The following is a 19,365-nucleotide window of genomic DNA, read 5'->3' as shown; positions in this document are numbered from 1 at the left end:
GAAAACCAACATAGATAGCACAGAGTAAACCAATAACATTTTAAAATGTGTTCCAAACACGGGCTGCCTTATAAAGCCTAGTCTTCATTGAGCCATTATCCAAATTTACTTTAACTTGCATTTTAAGTTGGGTTTTTTAGTTGAAAATTTGAGCCATTGTTTAAATTTAACCTTTTATAATCTAAGTATTCAGTTTTGAGTGTATGATCTTTTATATATTTCAAAAGCTCAATTGTTTCCAATGAATTCTAGTCCAACTCGAGCTACATAAAGAGTACAAATCAGCCTGGGCTACAGAGTTAGACTCTGTATTAAGAAAGAAAACAAAAACGAAAATTCCGCTGCCTATGTAAACAGAAGATAGTCTTGGAAATGTGTGTCTCATTTCTCAAAAGAAGAAAAAGTATTCAGCACCCTGACCATGAGGGAAGTGCAACTAAGACCGCTTCAGCATCCCATGTCACCGCAGTTGGAGTGCAGCCACATGTGGGCAGGGTGTGGAGAGCCCTGCACTGCTGGCGGGATGCATGTGCAGCTGCTGGAACTTCATGTGGAGTCTCAGAGGACTGTGACCAGCTTTCCCTGGCGGGTCTTTACCTGCAGGACTGACTCTCCAGCAGCACACTGCACAAGCACTTGCACATTCATGGTTCTGCCGCACTATTCACAGTAACGAGAAAGTAGAACCAGGCTAGATTTCCATAAACAAAAATAGATAAAGAGAATGCAATATGTGCACACAGCGGAATTTTTCTCAGCTGTAAAGAGAAATGGCATAACATCTCTAGGGAAATGGATGAAACTAGAGATCATTACAGTAAACAGAACAAGATTTATATCTCTTGTATGCGTGTGTGTGTGTGTGTGTGTGTGTGTATAGATCATGACAAAGGGGACCATTGGTGGGGAAGAAGAGATCTCTTAAGTGATGTCTTGGGCCTCACGGGTGGGCTCTAATCCAAACAAATTGTTGTTCTTGTGAGTGGAGATAGACACCAATCACATCTCAGCACCTAGAGAAAACCACAAAGACACACACAGCCATCTGTAAACCAAGTAAAGTGACAATGGAAGGAACCAGCAGTGGCAACACCTTTATCTCAGAATTGCAGCCTTGAAAACCATAAGAAAATAAAAGTTTGTTCCAGAGAGAGAGAGAGAGAGAGAGAGAGAGAGAGAGAGAGAGAGAGAGAGAGAGAGAGAGAGAGAGAGAGAGAGAGAGAGAGAGAGGTGTCACTTTTTTCTATCATTGTACTGAGACACCATGACCAAAGCAACTTGTAAAGCAAAGAATTTAAGTGGGAGATAACAGTTCCAGAGCATAGTAGAATCCATGACTATCACGGCAGGGAACATGGTAGCAGACAGGCAGGCAATAGTGCCAAGAGTATACATCTTATCCCCAAGTTGGGGGCAGAGAGAGAGAGCTAACTGGGAATGGTGTGGACTTTTGGAACCTTAAAGTCTATCCCCAGTGATATGCTTTCTCCAACAATCCCTCACCTCCTGATCCTTCCCAAACAGTTCCATGAACAGGCGACCAGATATTCAAATATATGAGTATTTGGGGCCATTCTCATTCAAACCACAGCAGGGAACAGAGGTAGTGGAATTTATGTGGCATGAAAACAGGGAGGACTGTTTGAAGAGTTGAAGGGGACCAGCAAAATAGAGGCATTTGGAAGGGGAAGGCAATGAGAAATAGATGAACCAAATATTGACACGAATACATGAAAATTCTGTGAAGCCCACCAAAAATTCTCTAACAAATAGATGTATTGGGTTCATTGGAAAATGCTCAGAGTTAACTTTGGAGAGTATAACTTCAGAGTCATGAGTTAAATTTCTTTATTCTTTTCTGGTGTTTTGAGACCACCACTGCCCGACTAAATTTGTCATTTTTAACCAAAGATGGCATGAATGTTCAGTGTTTCCTTTGCCTCTTTTCTGTGTCCTCCATGTTTTCATACCTAAACCCCCTCTTTCCTAGACTCTCTGGAGCCTGAGGGTTCTGTTACTGTGTCAGTGGGCATTGACTTCTGCGACTCCACACAAACCGCCTGTTTCCAGTTATGGTGAGTTCGGTTGTTCTTCTGTTTTTATAAGCCTGTACATGACAGCAAAAAAAAAAAAAAAACCTTTCAATAGTTTTTCCTATAAGACAAAAATTAAAACAAATGTGGTTTTGTTTGTCAACATGTAACTACTTATACATTGTGTACTATATGGCACTGTACTTAATATTTCTTATGCACATGCCATTACAGTGTGCCATATGTGGTTGAAATTCACAGTTTGTTGGTTAAAGGAAAGGGCTATTCCTATTTTTTTTCTTATTTTAATACTGTAGGTTTAGAAAATTCAAGAGACATGAACAGTTTTAATATTACCAAATAGCCTGGAGAAGGTCCTTTTGAGGCAAAATACCATTTTGAGATACAGTGAGTTTTTTGAGGAGAATGTTATTGATTTGAAACCCACACACTTTCCTCCTTTCACAAACTGAGGACATTTATAAAGTTGTTTAAGATGTCACTACCAGATGTTACTGAAGGTTTTAGTTTCAGACTTCACTGCTTTCCTGTAGTGTGTATCTGCTGATGAACCCCAGAGGCCGATGGGAAATTAGAGAGAGCTACTGCAGCTTTGAGAGTCACCCTTGTGTTAGCTCCTTCTGGTGCTTTTCCCATACAGGGAGTGACTTGTGTTTTAGATGGAAATGACTTGTTTTTCTTTAAAAACTGAACTATTTTATGTATCTGAATTTTAGCCAGCTTAGGATAGAATTTGTTATAATTTAAATTTGCAAGTCAGCATAAAAATACTTTAAAGTAAATATGTAGGTTAAATGTAGCAAACCTTTCTTTGTCATTTTCCCAGAAACTCAGGCCCATGTTATTCTTTTATTGCCAAGAGCCAGCAGTGATGAATATGAACACTGCAGCATGCACATTGATTTTATGCAGATCATCACCTTTATGTTTTGGGAGGTCTGCTTTATTAGTGATATATAAAAACTGATTACTTTTTCCAACATTGCCTAGTAATTGTTTATTATTTTTCTATTAGACAAACAATATAGATCAATATTACTGAACACAGGCTATGAGTAACACCACTCTAAATAGATTTGCTTCCAACACCAGAGGTATATTCATTTTAATGATCTCAACAATGTGAACCCAATGACAAAGCTTGTACCAAATTAGACCAAAATACTCCTTTATCTTACCAGTTTACAATCGGGTGTGTTCTTATTTTTCCATTTCTCCTTAATTACAAAGACTTCTTTTATAGTCTCTTGGACCACATTTGCATTTTTGTCTTCTATAGTTAGCCAAGACTTTTTAGAGAGAAATACACAACGTAGTGTTTGATTTTTTTTTTTTAAACCAATGTTAGGTAGTGTATGTGAACTGTTTTCTTTTAATGTCTTCTAAATTAATTTTAGAAAAATGACAAATGTATCTCACATAGCAATTAGCTTTCTGTTATAAACACATTAATGTATTTTCTGCAGTGAAGGTACAAATTACTGAGTTATTTTATATCTCATCTTGCACAAAAGCTTGCTAGATCAAAAATTATTTTCGTGTGTTCCAAAAAGAGCACTTTGTCTTGCAACCAGTGTGATTGATCCTGAAGCAGTGTAATCACAATTACTCACTTTCTTAATTGGCCTGCCCAAAATCAGAGAATGGAAACCGATCGGCAGTGTTTCAATCAATAGCTTCATAGTAGTGCTCGTAGGGTAGGGAGATAGTGGTAATGGGCAGATCAATCGGACTTAGGTGCCAGTCACTGACTGTGCCTTTTGCATAGTAAGTGGCACCTTTGGCTTAGTGACATGCTGTAATAGTCTCGGTAGTTCAATAAAAGGAAGGGGAGGAGTAAGTATGGCTGGAATTAAAATCTTTTTGCCTGAAATACATTGTATAAATAAAGATGTAAAATTATGGGTAGTAAGAACATATTTGATACCAAGCCTTTGGAAAAGCTGAGAATGTAGACTGAAGCATTTAGGTCCCTTTCTGTTATGAGAAGAATGAGAAAGGGGATAAAGTGATGCTACTTTACTCTAGGTTAACTCTATCATTATGATTAAATGGATGGAGTGAGAGAGAACGTGATATGCAGTTATATAGTCTTACGTATTTCATAAGAGTTTCCCTTTACTTTGCATTTCAAATTACTACCAAAATAAATTCTTGATTAAAATATTTAATTAAAATATACAATATCCATAGATCTATAATGTGAATACTGCATAAACAAGTTCCCATCCCGGTAGTGAGTGGGTAGGACTATATCAAAGATAATATGTTGTGGCTTAAGTTATCTACAAGACAGCACTTGCACACAGTTTTTGTCCAAAATCCATTATAAAGCAAGCTCGTTCATTAAAAGATAAGTATATAAAGAAAGCAATACAGAGACAGAGGGAGAAAAGAGACTAAAAGAATGCCATTATCTGACTTCCCAGAAATAAAGAATTACTGGCCATTAGGAAACGAACAGAAGCAAATAGATACTCAATGAGAAAATGAAAAGCACAGGCTAAAACACTCCTGTAAAAACAAATGTAGGGGCTATCATGCCCAGAGTGGGCGTGTGAAAAGGGAAGTTAGGAGGGTTGAGGAAGCCTTGGGAATTAAAGAGCTACTAATTCCAGCCTCTGCCTCCTAACTTTCCCTCTGCTGCAGATGTTGTCTGAGGCCTGATGGCATCATAGCAGAAACAGTGAGGCTGCCTAGAAAGACTTTATGGATGGGAGGGCCACAGGAGCACGGGTTAAGTTATTCCCAAGGGAGCAGAAATGGTCAGGGTGCAGTTCTGTCCTAGAAGGTAATAGTCTCTGACCCCTCCAATTGAGGGAGAGCAGCCTCAACATGTGTCACCCTCCTGCCTCCTCCGTTTATGCCCATCTGTAGCCAGTCTGTGTCTTATTCATCAATGACCCCCCCCCAGGAACAGGAGTTCAGTTTCTACCATGATAGCAATTGCTAGCATTTGTTAAGTACTTAGACTGTGCTTATTGCTGTTCCAAACATAAGTGTCCACTTGTTTTACTTCCACATTTGTCTTTAACTTTTTATTGTCCCCATTTTGCAGGTTAGTAAGCTTGCGGCATAGGCAAAAAGATATCATAGCTAATGTATAGTAGAACTTGGTGTTTTCTGTTACAAAAATAACTGCACAGTTGGGAATGACCAAGCTTTGGAAAGCTGAAAACTGCAACACAAAGGGACAGCTGAAGATGGATAGAGAGACCAAAGGGATTGGGAAGGAGCGCATATGCAGTAACGTGACACAGCTGAGTACTGATGCGTGCTCTGGAAGACAGGGCCAAGGAAGTAACTGGAGTGGAGAACAGAGCAGAAGGGACAGGAGACTGGGAAATAAAGGAGATACAGAAGGAGAGCAAAGAAATGAGTAATTTAGAGTAAAGCATTTCCCCAAACAAAAGAAACAGCCATCAGATTGAACGGATTAGCAAAGATGAGAATGAAAGATTAAAAAAAAAACCCACATTCTATTAAAGATTTTGGGGGGAAAAAGTCCCCATAGCTTCTACAGTTAAAAACAAATCAGCTTCCCTATAAAAGAACAATGCAAGCCAGGAAATGGTGGAGAACACCTTTACTCACAGCACTTGGGAGGCAGAGGCAGGCGGAGCTCTGTGAGTTTGAAACCAGCCTGGTCTACAGAGGGAGTTCCAAGACAGCCAGGGCTACACAGAGAAACCCTGTCTAGAAAACAAAAACAAACGAACAAACAAAAAAAAAAACAGAAAAAAAAAGTGCAAAAGGAGTGAGATTTCTCTCAGGATCTAACCTTTAAAATATAAGGCCTCAAGTCCACACCCTCCTCTAACAAGCAGGGACTCTGTTTGCCACTTACAAATCCTCTGTGAAAGAGCCACTCAAAGAGACAGTATCGGAGAATTTTCCTTTAAGTCTGATACAGAAAAGATAGACTAAAAGCAGTGAGTAGAGAATTTCACACTGTTGGTGTGGGAAAATAAGTATTGATATAATACCAAAAATAAATGTAAGCATAAGCCAAACCTTTAACATGGACTAGTGTGAGAAAGAATACCTAGCCCTTCTTGTCATTTTTTTAAGTTGATTGATGGCAAACAGGAATTTAAAAGTGGTTTAAAATATGAATTATTATCACTAGGATCATTGAAGGAAGGAAATAAAAGAAACGTGGGTCTTTTTAAATTGCCGTGGGAATAGGTGTGTTGAAGAACATAGCTGGGGGCAAGGGCATCCCCACCTGTGTGCCTCTTCCTGAGGAGACATGAACAGACATCTCTTCTCCTGGCTAGAGGTCCAACTGCTAGAGAAAACAGGCTAAGGAAACAAGTGTCACCTGGGTGACTGGTGAGCCAGTGTGTTTGCTGGGGTCCTTACAGCTCACAGTTGAGGGTTACTAATATTCAGGGACTTGGGTGATGCAACAGTAGCTGCATCATTAAAAAGCCGGAAAGCCCTCCCTGTCGTGGGCAACTCCTTCCCCAGCGGCTGGCTGCTTGTCTACCCTTGGGACAACCCCGTGAATCTTGTAACTTTCTGAGCTTCTTGAGTTTCTTGAGCTTCCTAAGCCTTGGAATTTTGTTAGCTCCCTAAGACCAAGAGCCTCTCCTCCCTCAGTAGCTCCTCTGCGGTCCTCACATACACATTTTCACAAGTCACATCACCTTTATTACAGAGCTAACGCATAACGGTCAACTGTTTAAATAACCCCAACTGGGAGAGGACAACATAGACCCTAGAGAAAAGGGTGAAGTATATGCTTATCTGATGGATGTACTAGAAGAAGAAGAAAGTAGTTGTGGAATGTAATGTTAATATGTAGAATGTAATGTATTGTTAATATGTAGAATGTAATCGTACACTCTGGCATTATTAAGAAAAAAGAGACCAAGATTGGAAAGAGAAAAGATTTTCAGGAATTTAAAAATAATACAATGTATACTTTTCTACTTTACTGGGGTGTTTAGATGAAGTTAATGGTTTCATAGAAAAATATGAATGAGAACAAAAAGACTAATGCGCAAGAACTTCACAAAAAGCATCCCTATGATTGAAAGTTTCCTAGAACCAATGAAAAAGAAATCACCTGTGTCCTTCCATACGGCTGTGTCCCTGATTGCCAGGCCCCAAGGATGACCCACGAGTAAGCACATGGCTTGAGTGGTAACTTAACTGATATCCGAGCCACACAGGTTATCAGAGCCATCCTTGCAGTGTCAGAAAGGCACAAGAAAGATGCTCTCAACTGGTTTCTCATTCTGATGGGAAGTCTAGCTGGTGTAAGAAAGACCCCCAAAGGCAGAATATTCCTAGGATTATTAGCCCCCAGTGTCATGGAATCAATAAAAACGTCTATTTAATGAGTTTTTAAGGGTATTACAGATTTCTGGGCTAGGGAGTGTAACTTTCCTAAAAGCCTTAAAAGATTATACAAAGTTTTTTTTTAAATCAGAGAAAAAGCAATATTAAGAAGAAATACCCATGTTCTTAAGTGGAAGACAAACCTCACACGGATTAATGTTTACAGTTCAGCATGACAGTCTGGGTTCCATGCCAGTAAAGCTTTCCAGGAATTCTGTTATTTCTAAAATTGCACTGGAAAGCAAGACATAAGGTAAAATTATTTTTTAAATGAAGATACATCTTTTTAAAATGTTGACATTTATTAAGGCCACAAAAGTGTTGTCACTGGCACTATCACAGGAACCAGTGAAACAAAGCAGAGATTTAGAAATTGTCAGAGGGAGCTTTCAGGTCCCTTCCTATAAATGTGTGGATTTGCCTTGGGAAGTATACAGAGAGCTTCCTCCTCAGGCCACTCCTGAATAAATTAATGGTCGTGTTTTCCAAACTGTAAGCATGCAGCCTGCCCTGTGAGCTGGCCCCACCCCTCTCCAGGGCGTTGCTGGAGAGCTGGCCCTGGTTGTGCAGGTGAGGGAAGAATAGATAATATGGCATGAGGGCAGGAGAATTGGCCCCGTCCCTTGCCAGCTACCACAGGCAGGAGAGCTGGCCCTGGTGGCGAGTGTGCAGGAGCGCAGGCAGACTGACCAACTCAGCTACCACCCAGGCCCAAATCCAGGACTCTGAGATGACCCACCACGACATCTCCCCCATCCATGAACTACTGGTGTTCATGAAAGGGCTGGTCCTGCAGAACCAAAGCTGCAGGGTCTCCATGACACAGGGCAACAACAGGACATCTGAGAAGAGTCCTGGTGAAGATCTGGTATTGATAGTGTACCAGAAGCCAGAGGCCTCCAACCAGACCATGACTCATTGCAATGGACATTGACAAGAAAAGCGGTTGGGCAAAGTGGTCTTATACCTTAACTTCCAAGACGATTTTTTTCTCTGTTTTCTTTTGTGGGGGAGGTTGCAGGGTAGAGGGCAGATGTGGAGGGATGGGGAGATGAGTGGGATTAGGTGTATGATGTGAAGTTCACAAAGAATCAGTAAAAAGTCTTTTAAAATGTAAAATTTCTTCATGGAAAAGAAGAGTAGGAGCCATAAACAGGGAATAGAAAAGCATGGAAGTGTCTAGAACAGACAGAAGCTCAAGCTTCTGTTACAGAAGTGGAAAGAAGAGGCGTAAGCAGTTTATAAGGAAGGCTGGAGAGATGGCTGTCTGGCTAACAGCACTTACTGCCCTTGTGGAGGACCAGGTTCATACCTGGCACCCACAGCCATCTGAACTCCACTTCTAGGGGACCTGATACCTGCTTGGTTTCCACAGGCACCAGACATTCACAAGGTACACATATATTCATTCAGGCAAACACACACATAATTTTTTTTATTTTTAAAAAGAAAATGAATGCAAATAACAAGTAAGCACAAGAAGATGTGTAACGTGGTGAGTATTTGGGAAAATAAAAGTTGAGGTGTTTAGCCTATCATTGACAAACTTTCAAAATTATTTTAATACCTGGTATTGATAAGAAAGGCGGAGAAAAATGCATGCTCATGCGTGCCATTTGTGAGCCTTAAACTGGCGTCACTGTTTAGGGCGACTTGACACTGTCTATCCAAGTGGTAAATGTTCATTGTTTTCACTTGAGCAATTCATCTTTAGAGGATGGAGCTCAGATAAGTAATTGTTAGAGAAATGTGGTACATTTGGATTGCATATGTATGTTCTGAGTGGCTATGATGCATTATCCTCTAATGATTTCTAAGGGCTTATTACTCTTCCTAGACAAGGAGCCTTGAGTCCCAGGACCACTAAGCAACCTGCATACTCCATCTCTCTTACTTGGTTTACCAATTTGGATCATGAGCATCTGTGAAATGGGGTTATGTGTAGTTGTGTATGCATCACAGTTAAACATACAAGTAAAATCTTACCTACATCAAACTGTTACCGGATTCAGTGTGACTCAGCTGTGTAGAGCTGTCTGGATAATGCTACTTTATTGGTCTGGTAATCCAGTAAGTTCACATCTCACCAGTCCAGTCTATGTTGAGATATATATGAATAGAAATAGACATGGTGATTTCTCCATGTTAAACCAAAGGAGATGCAAAGACAAGGGAAAAGGTAAACAGTATCTGGGACTGGTGAGATGCTGTGGAAGCCTAGCAACCTGAGTTCAATTCCCAGAACCCACATAAAAGTGTAAGCAGAGAATCCTCTCTGCAAAGGTATCTTCTGAGCTTCCCACATTCACTATGGCACATGCATCTTTACCTGACACACATCATACACACACCATACACACCAACTTGGAACTTTAGTTATATTTTTTAAAAGAAAAGAAAATCTGGAAAGAGAATGAAACAACCAGAAAGAAGGCAAAATGATAGGAAAGAAGAAATGATGGACACCCTGGAGACTCGTGTAAATGGAAAGGAAGTTTGTCCAAATACAAAGGAACCTTTCCAAACCCTACGTAGAAGACTGACTTAGTATGCTCAAGGTTTTCATTCTGCTGTAACAGAAACCCAACTGTGGCTTAATCAAACAGGACTTTATTACTGCTCTAAGAACAGTCCAAGCTCAGCAATACCAAGCAGGTGACCAGCTGCCCTGTCTGTGGGGTCTAAGGTTCTCTGTGTCCTGTGTTAACTCATTTAGGATGCTTTGCATCCTCATGGCCCCTCAAAGACTGCTGTACTTGAAGGCTCCTATCTATGTTCTTGCCTCTCCCCCAAACCCCCAAAAGAAAGAACTGGGGAGGAAAGGATGGGGAGATGATTCAGTGTCCACCACTACAGTGTTCTAGTCCAGTTACTTTTACTCCAGTGCCTCATTTTGGGCACTGTGTTTGCATTTCAGCAGGCACAACAGAAAATGTGCATGAGCAGCAAGAGTAGAACACATCTGGCTAGTGGTATCTGCTGCTCCCCTCACACTGCGTGTCAGTCACTAAGAATCCATTCAAGAGTGCTTCCCTGACCCCAGAGACCTGAAAAGCTATCTTCCTCCCCTCCTCCCCACTCTGCACCACTCCCAGCCATCACTGCAGCAGAGCCACCTTGGACCCACACAGTATGTGGTGGTATGTTTCAGGAGCCCTGGGAGAGTTACAGATAGCACAGTTCATCTGCCCTTCTGAAGTTATGTACACATGCCTCTCTTAGTAAACAGCTTGATTGTGCATCCCTTAGATGTATGTTTACTTGTTGTGTATGTGAATATGCATGTGCATGTATAAGCGTATATTTTGGTATGCTGGCTTTCTAAAAGATTTATTTATTTATCATGTATACAGTGTTCTGCCTGCATGTATGCCTGCACACCAGAAGAGGGCACCAGATCTCATTACAGAAGGTTGTGGGCTACTCTGTGGTTGCTGGGAATTGAATTCAGGAAAAGCAGCCAGTGCTTTTAACCTCTGAGCCATCTCTCCATGCTGACATTGTTTACACAGTAAAATAAAGAAAATGTGACAAAAAAATTAAATGTATAAAAATGAATTAGTGCATAATAGGAATTTTCCTCACTAGATGTCCTTGTTCTTCTGTTTTGTGGAACACTGATGTAGCTAGCAACTTGAAGGGTTGATTTTATGTCTCATACTTACTAGTTTATAAATATACAGTTCATATACTGTGTTTATGGACTGTTACACATCTCCCTTGATAAGTTAACCATCCCTTCCATCGGACTGGGTGTCCTCCTCCAAGCATGTTTTTTCTGTGTGTCCCCAGCTAACCAGTGCTTACACTCAGCAGTAAGACCTAGCTCTAGCCAGGCTATGGTGGCACACACCGTTAATCGCAGCACTGGGAAGCAGAGGCAGACAGATCTCCTGTTTCAACGCCAGCCTGATCTACATAGTTCCAGAACAGACAGAAGTACACACAAACCCTGGCCTGAAAAACCAAGACAGACAGACGGACGAACGGACGGACAGACAGACGGACGGACGGACGGACGGACAGACCTTGCTCTAGCAGGCATCCTTCCCCCCATCTCTGCCTTTCACTGCTCCTTTGCAATTTTGGAGCTTCTCTCATCTCCTGTTGAGGAAGCTCCGTGCCTCTCTTCACTCCTCCCAGCACTCTGACTGGCCCTTAGGGCACCTTGCTGCCCTGTGTTTCTCTCCCGTCTGAGCCATCTTGCTGAGGTAAGCGTCGGTGCTCCTCCTTTTAGTCCTCCCTGCGGAAGTGGCCGGGCCTTCCTTCCTGACCACGTTTTCCGTCTGACTCCAGTCCTTGCCTGCGGTCCACGGGCTTGTACCAGGTCTTCTCGGTGTGTCCTTTCCCCACGCCACCTCCTTGTCCTGCCCTTCCTCATTTGCATTTCTAGTTGTCTCCTGGACACCTCAGAGTGTTAGATGACTACAGCCACATTCCTCTTTAATGTGCCGTCACTTCACCCACTTGTTCAAAGACTGTCCATCCGTCAGTCAGTCAGTCTCTTCTAATTCCAGAGAAGCCGGTGCTCTAGCAGAATACCCATGGGTTTTGGGGCAGGGACACTGGGGCACAGAGCCTAGCGCATTATACTGTGTGTCCCTTGGCTGTGTTGATTAAATTCTCTTTGGGTTTTTGGTTTTGGATGTTGCTGGCACTCAAACCCAGGGCCTTAATCATGCCAAAAACACTCTCCTGCTGAGCCACACCCCCAGCCTCTTTGGTGTTTGAACTAATAGATGTTGGATAACAGAAGCTGCCTCTTGGGATCGTTGTTAGGATTTATTGAGTAAAATACACAGTGAATGCTAAGACACCTGCCCCCCTCAACCATACTTCAGTGATCTCCCCACGTGGGTTCTCCCCTCCTCACCAGTTTCTAAGTTGCACATGGGATCAGTGCTTAAGGTCTCCAATGGTTCGTCATTGCTCTAAGATGCAGTAAAAGTGTACTAGAGAGATGGTTAAGAGCATTTGGGGCTCTTCCAGAGCACCTGAGTTCCATTCCTAGCACACACATCAGGTGGCTCCAGGGGATCTGATGCTCTCTTCTGGCCTCCTGGGTACTCTCATGCATACATAGACACACACAAATAAAAGGGAATCTTTAAAAATAATAAACCTGCAAAGTTCTTTGTGTTGGTTCCGTGAATAAAGCATCTGTATGTTTGCTTGACTATGTATACACATGTACACTTCCCACAGTGAAGAGGCGGGAGCTGGCCAGGTTCCAGGACGCCTGAACTGGAGTGCTCCATAGAACACTGGCGTGAGTGGGCATGCTGCCTATACAGCCCTCTGCTTCGAGTCATGGGCTCCCCATACTGGCCATTCCTAAAATGCAGGCCTAGTGCAAGCTTCTCCTACCTTCGCTCCTGCCTAACAAGCTAGCCCGGGCTGCACCTTTCCCGCATAGTCTCCCACCCAGCCAGACATTTCACTATACAGGAGGTTTTCTCCATCCCACTGGACTTGGGTTAGGGTCCAGTCTTGCTTGAAATTCTCCAGATATTTGCACAGTACATAAGGTCACAGCTTTTTCAGTAAATGTTAGCTTAATACTTAAACAGGCCTTACTGGTTTGCCTTGAACAATCCATGTGTGGGAAGATGGAAGGTGGCTTACATGGATAGATTATGTGAGGGTGGGGGGAGTGGTTAGTAAGCTTGGTGATGGAGCATTGTCTAGCATGCATCAGGCTCTAGGTTTGGCCCCTAGTACCAGGAAGAAAAAAGTCAGTAGTATCATAAAACGTAAATAGGTTTTTATGTCCCTTCTTCTGTTAGTCCATGTCTCACCTTAATCTAATAACAGCCACCTCCCAGTCACCTTCCCTTGCCCATTGGGGTTCAGTGGGACCTGAAAGGAATAGTCCCTCTGTAGACAGCTCAGGGAAGCTTTTGCTTTCCTCCTCAAAAAGGAACAGATTTGGTTGACTCATGTGCTCACCACTGCATCATCACGGTCCCTCTTCAGCTGCAATGTAAAAGTGGTACCTGGAGATTCAGCAGCCATCTGGCAACCATGAGGAAAGCCAGCATCCTGTGGATGGTGGAGTGGAAAGCTAGAGAAATCTGGTCCTTGGGGGTTTCTTTAGCCACTTAATGAACCTGTGACTGTAACTCTAAGACTTCAATCTGAGACAATAAACACCTGCTTCACAAGAAACCCTTGACTGGGTTCTCTGCTTATCTGCAGCCAAACTCACTCCTAATCATCAGCTAACCTCAACTTGTCTAACTTTACATCTCTAAAGTATGTCCAGTGAAGTGTTTATTAATGATAATACCATAAGGTTTAAGGAAGTAATTATACTCTGTTGTTTTCCATCTAACACTAGAAACAGTGACTTTCTTAAATGTGTCACATCCTATCAGTTGAAACAACTTTCATGTCAGTGAATGACCCAATTAGAAGATAATGTTTTTAGTTAAAAGGGAAGTTTGGAGCTGGCAAGATGCTTGACAGGTGAAAGGGTAAGGCAGCTGACCTGAGTTGTATCTCTGCAAGGCACGCAAAGTTAGACAGAACCAACCCCATACAGTGGTCTGGTGACCTCCACACTTTAGCATGCATGTGTCACACACACATATGCACACACACACACGCACCCACAGTTTAAACACATTAGACAGATAAAGGAGCAAATGTGCACTGTTTATTTCAATGCAGCAAGCCAGATACAGTAGCACACACCTGTAATTCCTGGACTTGGGAGGTAGAGGTGTGAGCATCTGGAGTTGAGGGCCAGTCTGGATTGCAAAAGACCCTATCTCGAAGAAAAAAAAACAACAGAATGAGGAATAAAATGCTTTGGGGCTGGGGATGTAGCTCACTTAGTAGCATGCTTCCTTGCATTTGGGAAGCCTTGGGCTGGCTGTCTTCAGTATGGCATAAAGCAGCATGGTGGCACAAGCTGTAGCCAGCATCCTGCAGAAGTTCAAAGTTAACTGTTTCTGGTAAATTGTGCAGTATTTAAAAGTATGGGTTTTTTTTTAAGCATTTGGTCATCTTTGGATTTTTTTTTTCCTTAGCACCAAAGATGATTGCTTCAGTGTCAACATCCAGCCACCTGTTGGGGAACTGCTTTTACCTGTGTCCATGTCAGAGAAAGACTTTAAGAAGGAACGAGGTGAGTGGTGACTACAGTTTGCTAGAAAGTTCTACACTAAACAGTATATGCCAGCAGCGGGCCTGACCACACTCTTCCCATTTGTTCTAATGTATGCACTCATACTTTAAAAGTGAGTTTATGTATATTCCTGGCAGGATTGGGAATCAGTTAATATGTCTTTAAAATAATAGACGATCCTTAATCAGTCGTTCAATTCCGAGAGTTGTTTTTTTAGCCCCGTGCTATGCTGGTGTGTGTTAAATTCCAGGAACTGGAAACTCTGATGTTCTTTGTACCTCTGTAAGTCTTTACTTAGGTCTGCATTTGTTTGTGCCTTGTTATAAGGCTGTTTTCCGTCTCCTCCTAATGTGCTTATCTCTATGCACAATAACTAACACACTTTGCTCTTCAGAATGAAGCCCTAATTATACTGTTGGAATGCCTCTATTTTCTTTTGACTGAATTGTATTAAATACTTTGACTAAGTCAGATCTGAAAGATTTGTAAATATATACCAAAGAAAATATGTGCAACAGACTGCAGGTGTTAATATTGTACTTGAGTTAAGCATGCTTTCTAATAAAAGCAAGGGCCTCTTTGTGTATGATATGGGCAAACACCTGGTTTTCCATGTTCACCTACGATGTTCGTAGAGTAGGGCTTATTTAAATACTGTCATCAGCAATGTGAATGTGAAGTAAACTGTTTTTCCTCTGGAGGGTATAACCAAAGATCCTTTTATCTGGAGGCCTTTCAGGTGTATCCATCACTCTTCCAGGAAGTACTGCACACACAAAACTCTCTGGCCCTGGCCGTCTGTGGGTTCAGAGATACCTGTTGCTGAAGCACCCCAGACAACACTATTAGTGTAGAATCTTTTCCCACCTCCGACCTCTTTAAGTGGTTTCTTCCTTTTTTTTTTAAGGGATAACTAAACCCAACTTTGCATTTGTCTTCTTAAAAGTTGAGTATTGCTGTAGAAGAAATTATCTCTGTGGCTTTCTTTTTCCAATGACAAATTAATTGATTCTCGTGTTTGCTGTTCTGCCCTTTGCTGGCTAAAGCCTGCCCCTCTGCCTTACATCTGCTCAGCCAACCAAGGTGAGTGGTGCACCAGGGAGGAAGGCGCCGATTGTAGGGGATAGCCTGCCTGCCTGCCTGCCTGCCTGCCTGTGTCTGTCTGCCCTCGGGTGCCTCTCAAGTTCACCCTGCACATCACTGCATGCCCTTGCTCTCTCTCTTTCTAGGCTTTTGTTTAGGATAGCTGCGATTTCCATCAGATGTTTTGTACTCCGCTGTGACTGAGGGATTTTTCGCTGACTAGCCACACAGAACCGCGAGTGCACGGGAGAGGTGCACACGGAGAACAGCTGCCGGCCTCTGTGGGCTTGTTGCCAAAATTCCTTTTTCTTCTGCCATTTTACTTGTGTGGTTGTTGATTATTTGTCTGAATAAATCTGGCAGCTGTTTGCTATGTTTAATAGAGCAGAAAGGCTACTCTGAATAAAGCTATTTGAAAATGTGTTTATATGAAGTATTTGTAAATCCTCGAGGTCTCTTGGCATTTCTGTATCATTCTCTCTGTCTTCCTGAATTCGCCCTTTGACGTGGGACTTGATGCTGGTGGATTCACCACAGGCTTTTTCAGCCCCATGTTTTTAGTTATGGGTTTCAGCGGGTGTGCTAATAGAGGTCTCAATCCACAACTTTACACAGGGCTTGTGAAACTGCTCCAGGAAGGGAGTTGAGCTTTCACAGAAGATCCCTTAGGATGACTCATCAGAGGGGAATCCTAACCAAAATGAAAATCACTTGTTTATATTTTGTCAGTGTAAAGGTCTAGAAGGTAAGATACAAGTGATTGAAGAAGTGTGTACATTTTGTGACATACTGGCTTTAAAACATGTTTCTACTTGGATGAAGAAATGTGTACATTTTGTGACATACTGGCTTTAAAACATGTTTCTACTTGGATAAATTTACTTAAATCATTAGTATCACATTTCACAGGACATATTTTAAGACCCAAAAAATACATTAAGTGTGTTCATTGGGGTTTAATTTAAAAATTATAAAGAAGCAACAGAAGGAATATGGTTCTGTTTCATTCCATGGATATACAAAACGGAAAAGATGCAACTATTAGAAGTGATCTCAGCAGACCTGCTGCATTCATATTCCTTAAAACTAAAGCTTTGTTTCCAGTACACCTCCTGTCGCATCACTTTTTCTCAGTTGCTGAACTTATGTGGTCAAAACATCAGGAGTGTGGGCTCAGTCACATTGGGCTGTCCTGTATATTTATCCTTAGCCTTCGACTGAAGTGTGACTTATTTGTTGGGAGTTTGGAGCATTGCAGCTAGTGAGCTATTTGTGAGAGCCTTAGGTACTATGAAGTATACGGGAAAAAATGAGTTTAGTTTCTTCAGACAAGTCTCATTTCAGAAGACTCAGGCCAGTGGTTTGTTCCAGGCTGCCTGCTTGCCACCCTCCCCTCCTGTCATTTAAAATTCAAATCCAAAACTTAGAAAAATCTTGTCAAATAAGATTTCATTGCATTTCTTGATCTTCATTTTAACTATTAATTACATCTGATGAGCCTCAATTAAATCTTGTCTTTTACCTTGAACAAAATGCTGTTAAGTTCCACCAAAGCCACGGTCCTTCCCTCTGACAACCTCAGAGTATTTCCTAGAACCTTTACTTTTGTACACATATGGGCAAATATTTAATGATCACCATGGCATATTTTTCTTTCTTGTTAATTTGAGAATACCTGATATATTTTCATTAAGCAAAATCTCTGGCTTAAGAAAGAAACCTAGAATGTTTGCTTAATTTTATTGTGATTTATGCATCCATCTTCTGGGCTCCTAGCTCGCAAGATGCTAATTCCTTAAATGGTCAAACATTTGCTGTTTTCTGGCCCTTAACTACCACAAGCAATCATATTTGATGCCCCTTAATTAGAGCACCTTTCCCCTTCCCGGTTCCTTTCCACCTCAGCAATCGAGACAATACATTTGCTTACCGTGCTGCTCTCCTAAGTGTTCTTTTGCATGTAAATTAATCTTGATTCAGTTTACACTGTCATGCTGAGTGGTACAAATTGCCTATAACAATAAAACAGCATGAGTTAAAAATAAAGGGGGGTGGGAAGGCAGATTGAATGTGTGCCTTACTCGATAGGATGTTACTTTGCTTTATGCCAATACATTAGCTGACGATAATGAATCTTCTGTTCTGAAAAGCATGGTTTAGTTGATTTTTTTAATTTTACTTCAATGGAGCAGTACCTTGTCTTTTATAGAACAAGTTAGACAAACCATTAATGACAAGAGTGTTAAGGTTAAATATGAAGCAATGCATTCACTTCTCTGAGTGCTATCCATCTTTCCATTTACAGGAGCTTGACAAAAGTACTGGCTTTGTACAGCATTTCCTTTAATTACATGCTGCGGGAAACAGGCTTTTAACATAAACATAGTTGCATTCATTTATTCAGCGCTTGCTCTTCAATAGAGCTTAATGGAGACGGTTTAAATCCTAAATGAGTACACACATCTCTCGGCAGTCTTATGTCAGCCTCTGCGCTTCACTTAAAAGCACAGTTTGGCCGCTTGTGTAGTTGTTAAAGCTTCTGCCTAATGTTGAAGTTAAACGGCCTAAGACAGAACGTAGTGTTCCTGGGGCTCCAGAGTGGTTAGTAAGTGTGCTCCTTGTTGAACGTCGATGCTTCTGGTTTTTATCTGGTAGATGGGAGTAGGGTCTTGTGCAGTGTTATTAGCCTTTAGTGTCTTTCTACTGTTGACAAGAGGAACTTTTAAATTGTTCAGATTTTCTCTGCAATAAATAACTAAAATACATTCATAGGCTTGGAGGTTAAATAAATAAGAAGGACTGATAAGTTTTTTGAAAACATGAAATCAAAATTTACCATTTTCATAAACTGTGTATAGTAATGTGCACAAGATCAAAAAGTTGTTGTCTGATAGACACCATTAGTGTTCATGACTTACGTCACAGATAGAAATAGATGGTGTTTACTGTAATCATTTTGGTTTTTAGCCCAGGTGCTAAATTTCAGTGTTTCCCCAAGAGTTTGGTATCTTAGTGAGTCTGTTGCCTGAACAGCACACCACATGCAGCTCTGACGTCAGTGGTGTGTCTTGTATTGACTGGGGGCTTGTCTATAATTTTACTTTACTTGGTTTCCTTTTCTAATGCTATTTGAAATGTCTGCGATTTAGAATTCTGTAACTTACATCTTTCCTGTTCACAAGCTCCTCTATTCAGAAACTCCCAATTGTGTCTTTCTGTTCTGTTCGCCGATGGTGGCTTGATTGTTGAGTGGCTTAGAGCTGCTGTGTTCTAGAGCCGCGTAACTGTTGAGTGACCTCCAGTCCTCACAGCTGTTGCTGAGTGTCACTTGGAATCCACTCCTCAGGTACTGCTGCGGGGGCTGGATCACTCCATTTGTTGTCTGGCAGCATGGTGATAATTTGGGAAGGAATAGGATAAATAGCTAATAATACTAAGAAGTAAGTACTCGCCCAAGTAAGAGCAAGGCAGTTTACATAACCCATTTTCAAAGGGAGTGAAGTTTAAAAAAACAAAAGAAAGAAAAACTTCTTATTTAGAATTCTCAGGTTCTGTCCTGTACTAGTTAAAATCAGATTTATGAAGAATGTTCTGTTTGTTTGTTTTTAACAACATCTCATGTGTTTCCTACACAGTTTTTAATCTCAGAAACACTGGTATCCTTTTAATTTTATGTAATTACTTTATAAATTAACCTCTAAAGTAGTTTATCTTTCATTGAGAAAAGTTTTAAAATTTGACTATGAG

At 41.4% G+C, this 19,365-nt stretch overlaps 1 protein-coding gene and 1 long non-coding RNA gene across 4 annotated transcripts in view; one reads left to right on the top strand and one right to left on the bottom strand.

The window, feature by feature from the left end:
• Ap3b1 (adaptor related protein complex 3 subunit beta 1) overlaps nt 1–19,365 on the top strand; it is a 194,720-nt gene that overhangs the window by 163,600 nt on the left and 11,755 nt on the right. Inside the window, exons 24-27 of one of the 3 annotated variants that reach the window (XM_040728840.1) lie at nt 1,991–2,075; nt 14,438–14,535; nt 15,582–15,618; nt 15,765–15,998. In XM_040728840.1, the coding sequence (XP_040584774.1) occupies nt 1,991–2,075; nt 14,438–14,535; nt 15,582–15,618; nt 15,765–15,822 (278 nt within the window). In that variant the 3' untranslated portion in view covers nt 15,823–15,998. Of the gene's footprint in view, nt 1–1,990; nt 2,076–14,437; nt 14,536–15,581; nt 15,619–15,764; nt 15,999–19,365 lie in introns of those variants that run through there. The other 2 variants (XR_005869832.1, XM_005065647.4) reach the window with 2 other exon arrangements.
• On the bottom strand, nt 1,887–18,993 carry LOC121133102. The gene is made up of 3 exons (XR_005869833.1): nt 18,783–18,993; nt 17,549–17,630; nt 1,887–2,107 (listed from the first exon to the last, which is right to left on the bottom strand). It is a non-coding gene; the product is annotated as an uncharacterized LOC121133102 (long non-coding RNA).

Source organism: Mesocricetus auratus, unplaced genomic scaffold, assembly GCF_017639785.1.
Source record: "Mesocricetus auratus isolate SY011 unplaced genomic scaffold, BCM_Maur_2.0 Super-Scaffold_100020, whole genome shotgun sequence".
Classification (NCBI taxonomy): domain Eukaryota; kingdom Metazoa; phylum Chordata; class Mammalia; order Rodentia; family Cricetidae; genus Mesocricetus; species Mesocricetus auratus.
Note: the sequence above shows the minus strand (reverse complement) of the source record. Positions and strands in the feature narration are given on the sequence as shown.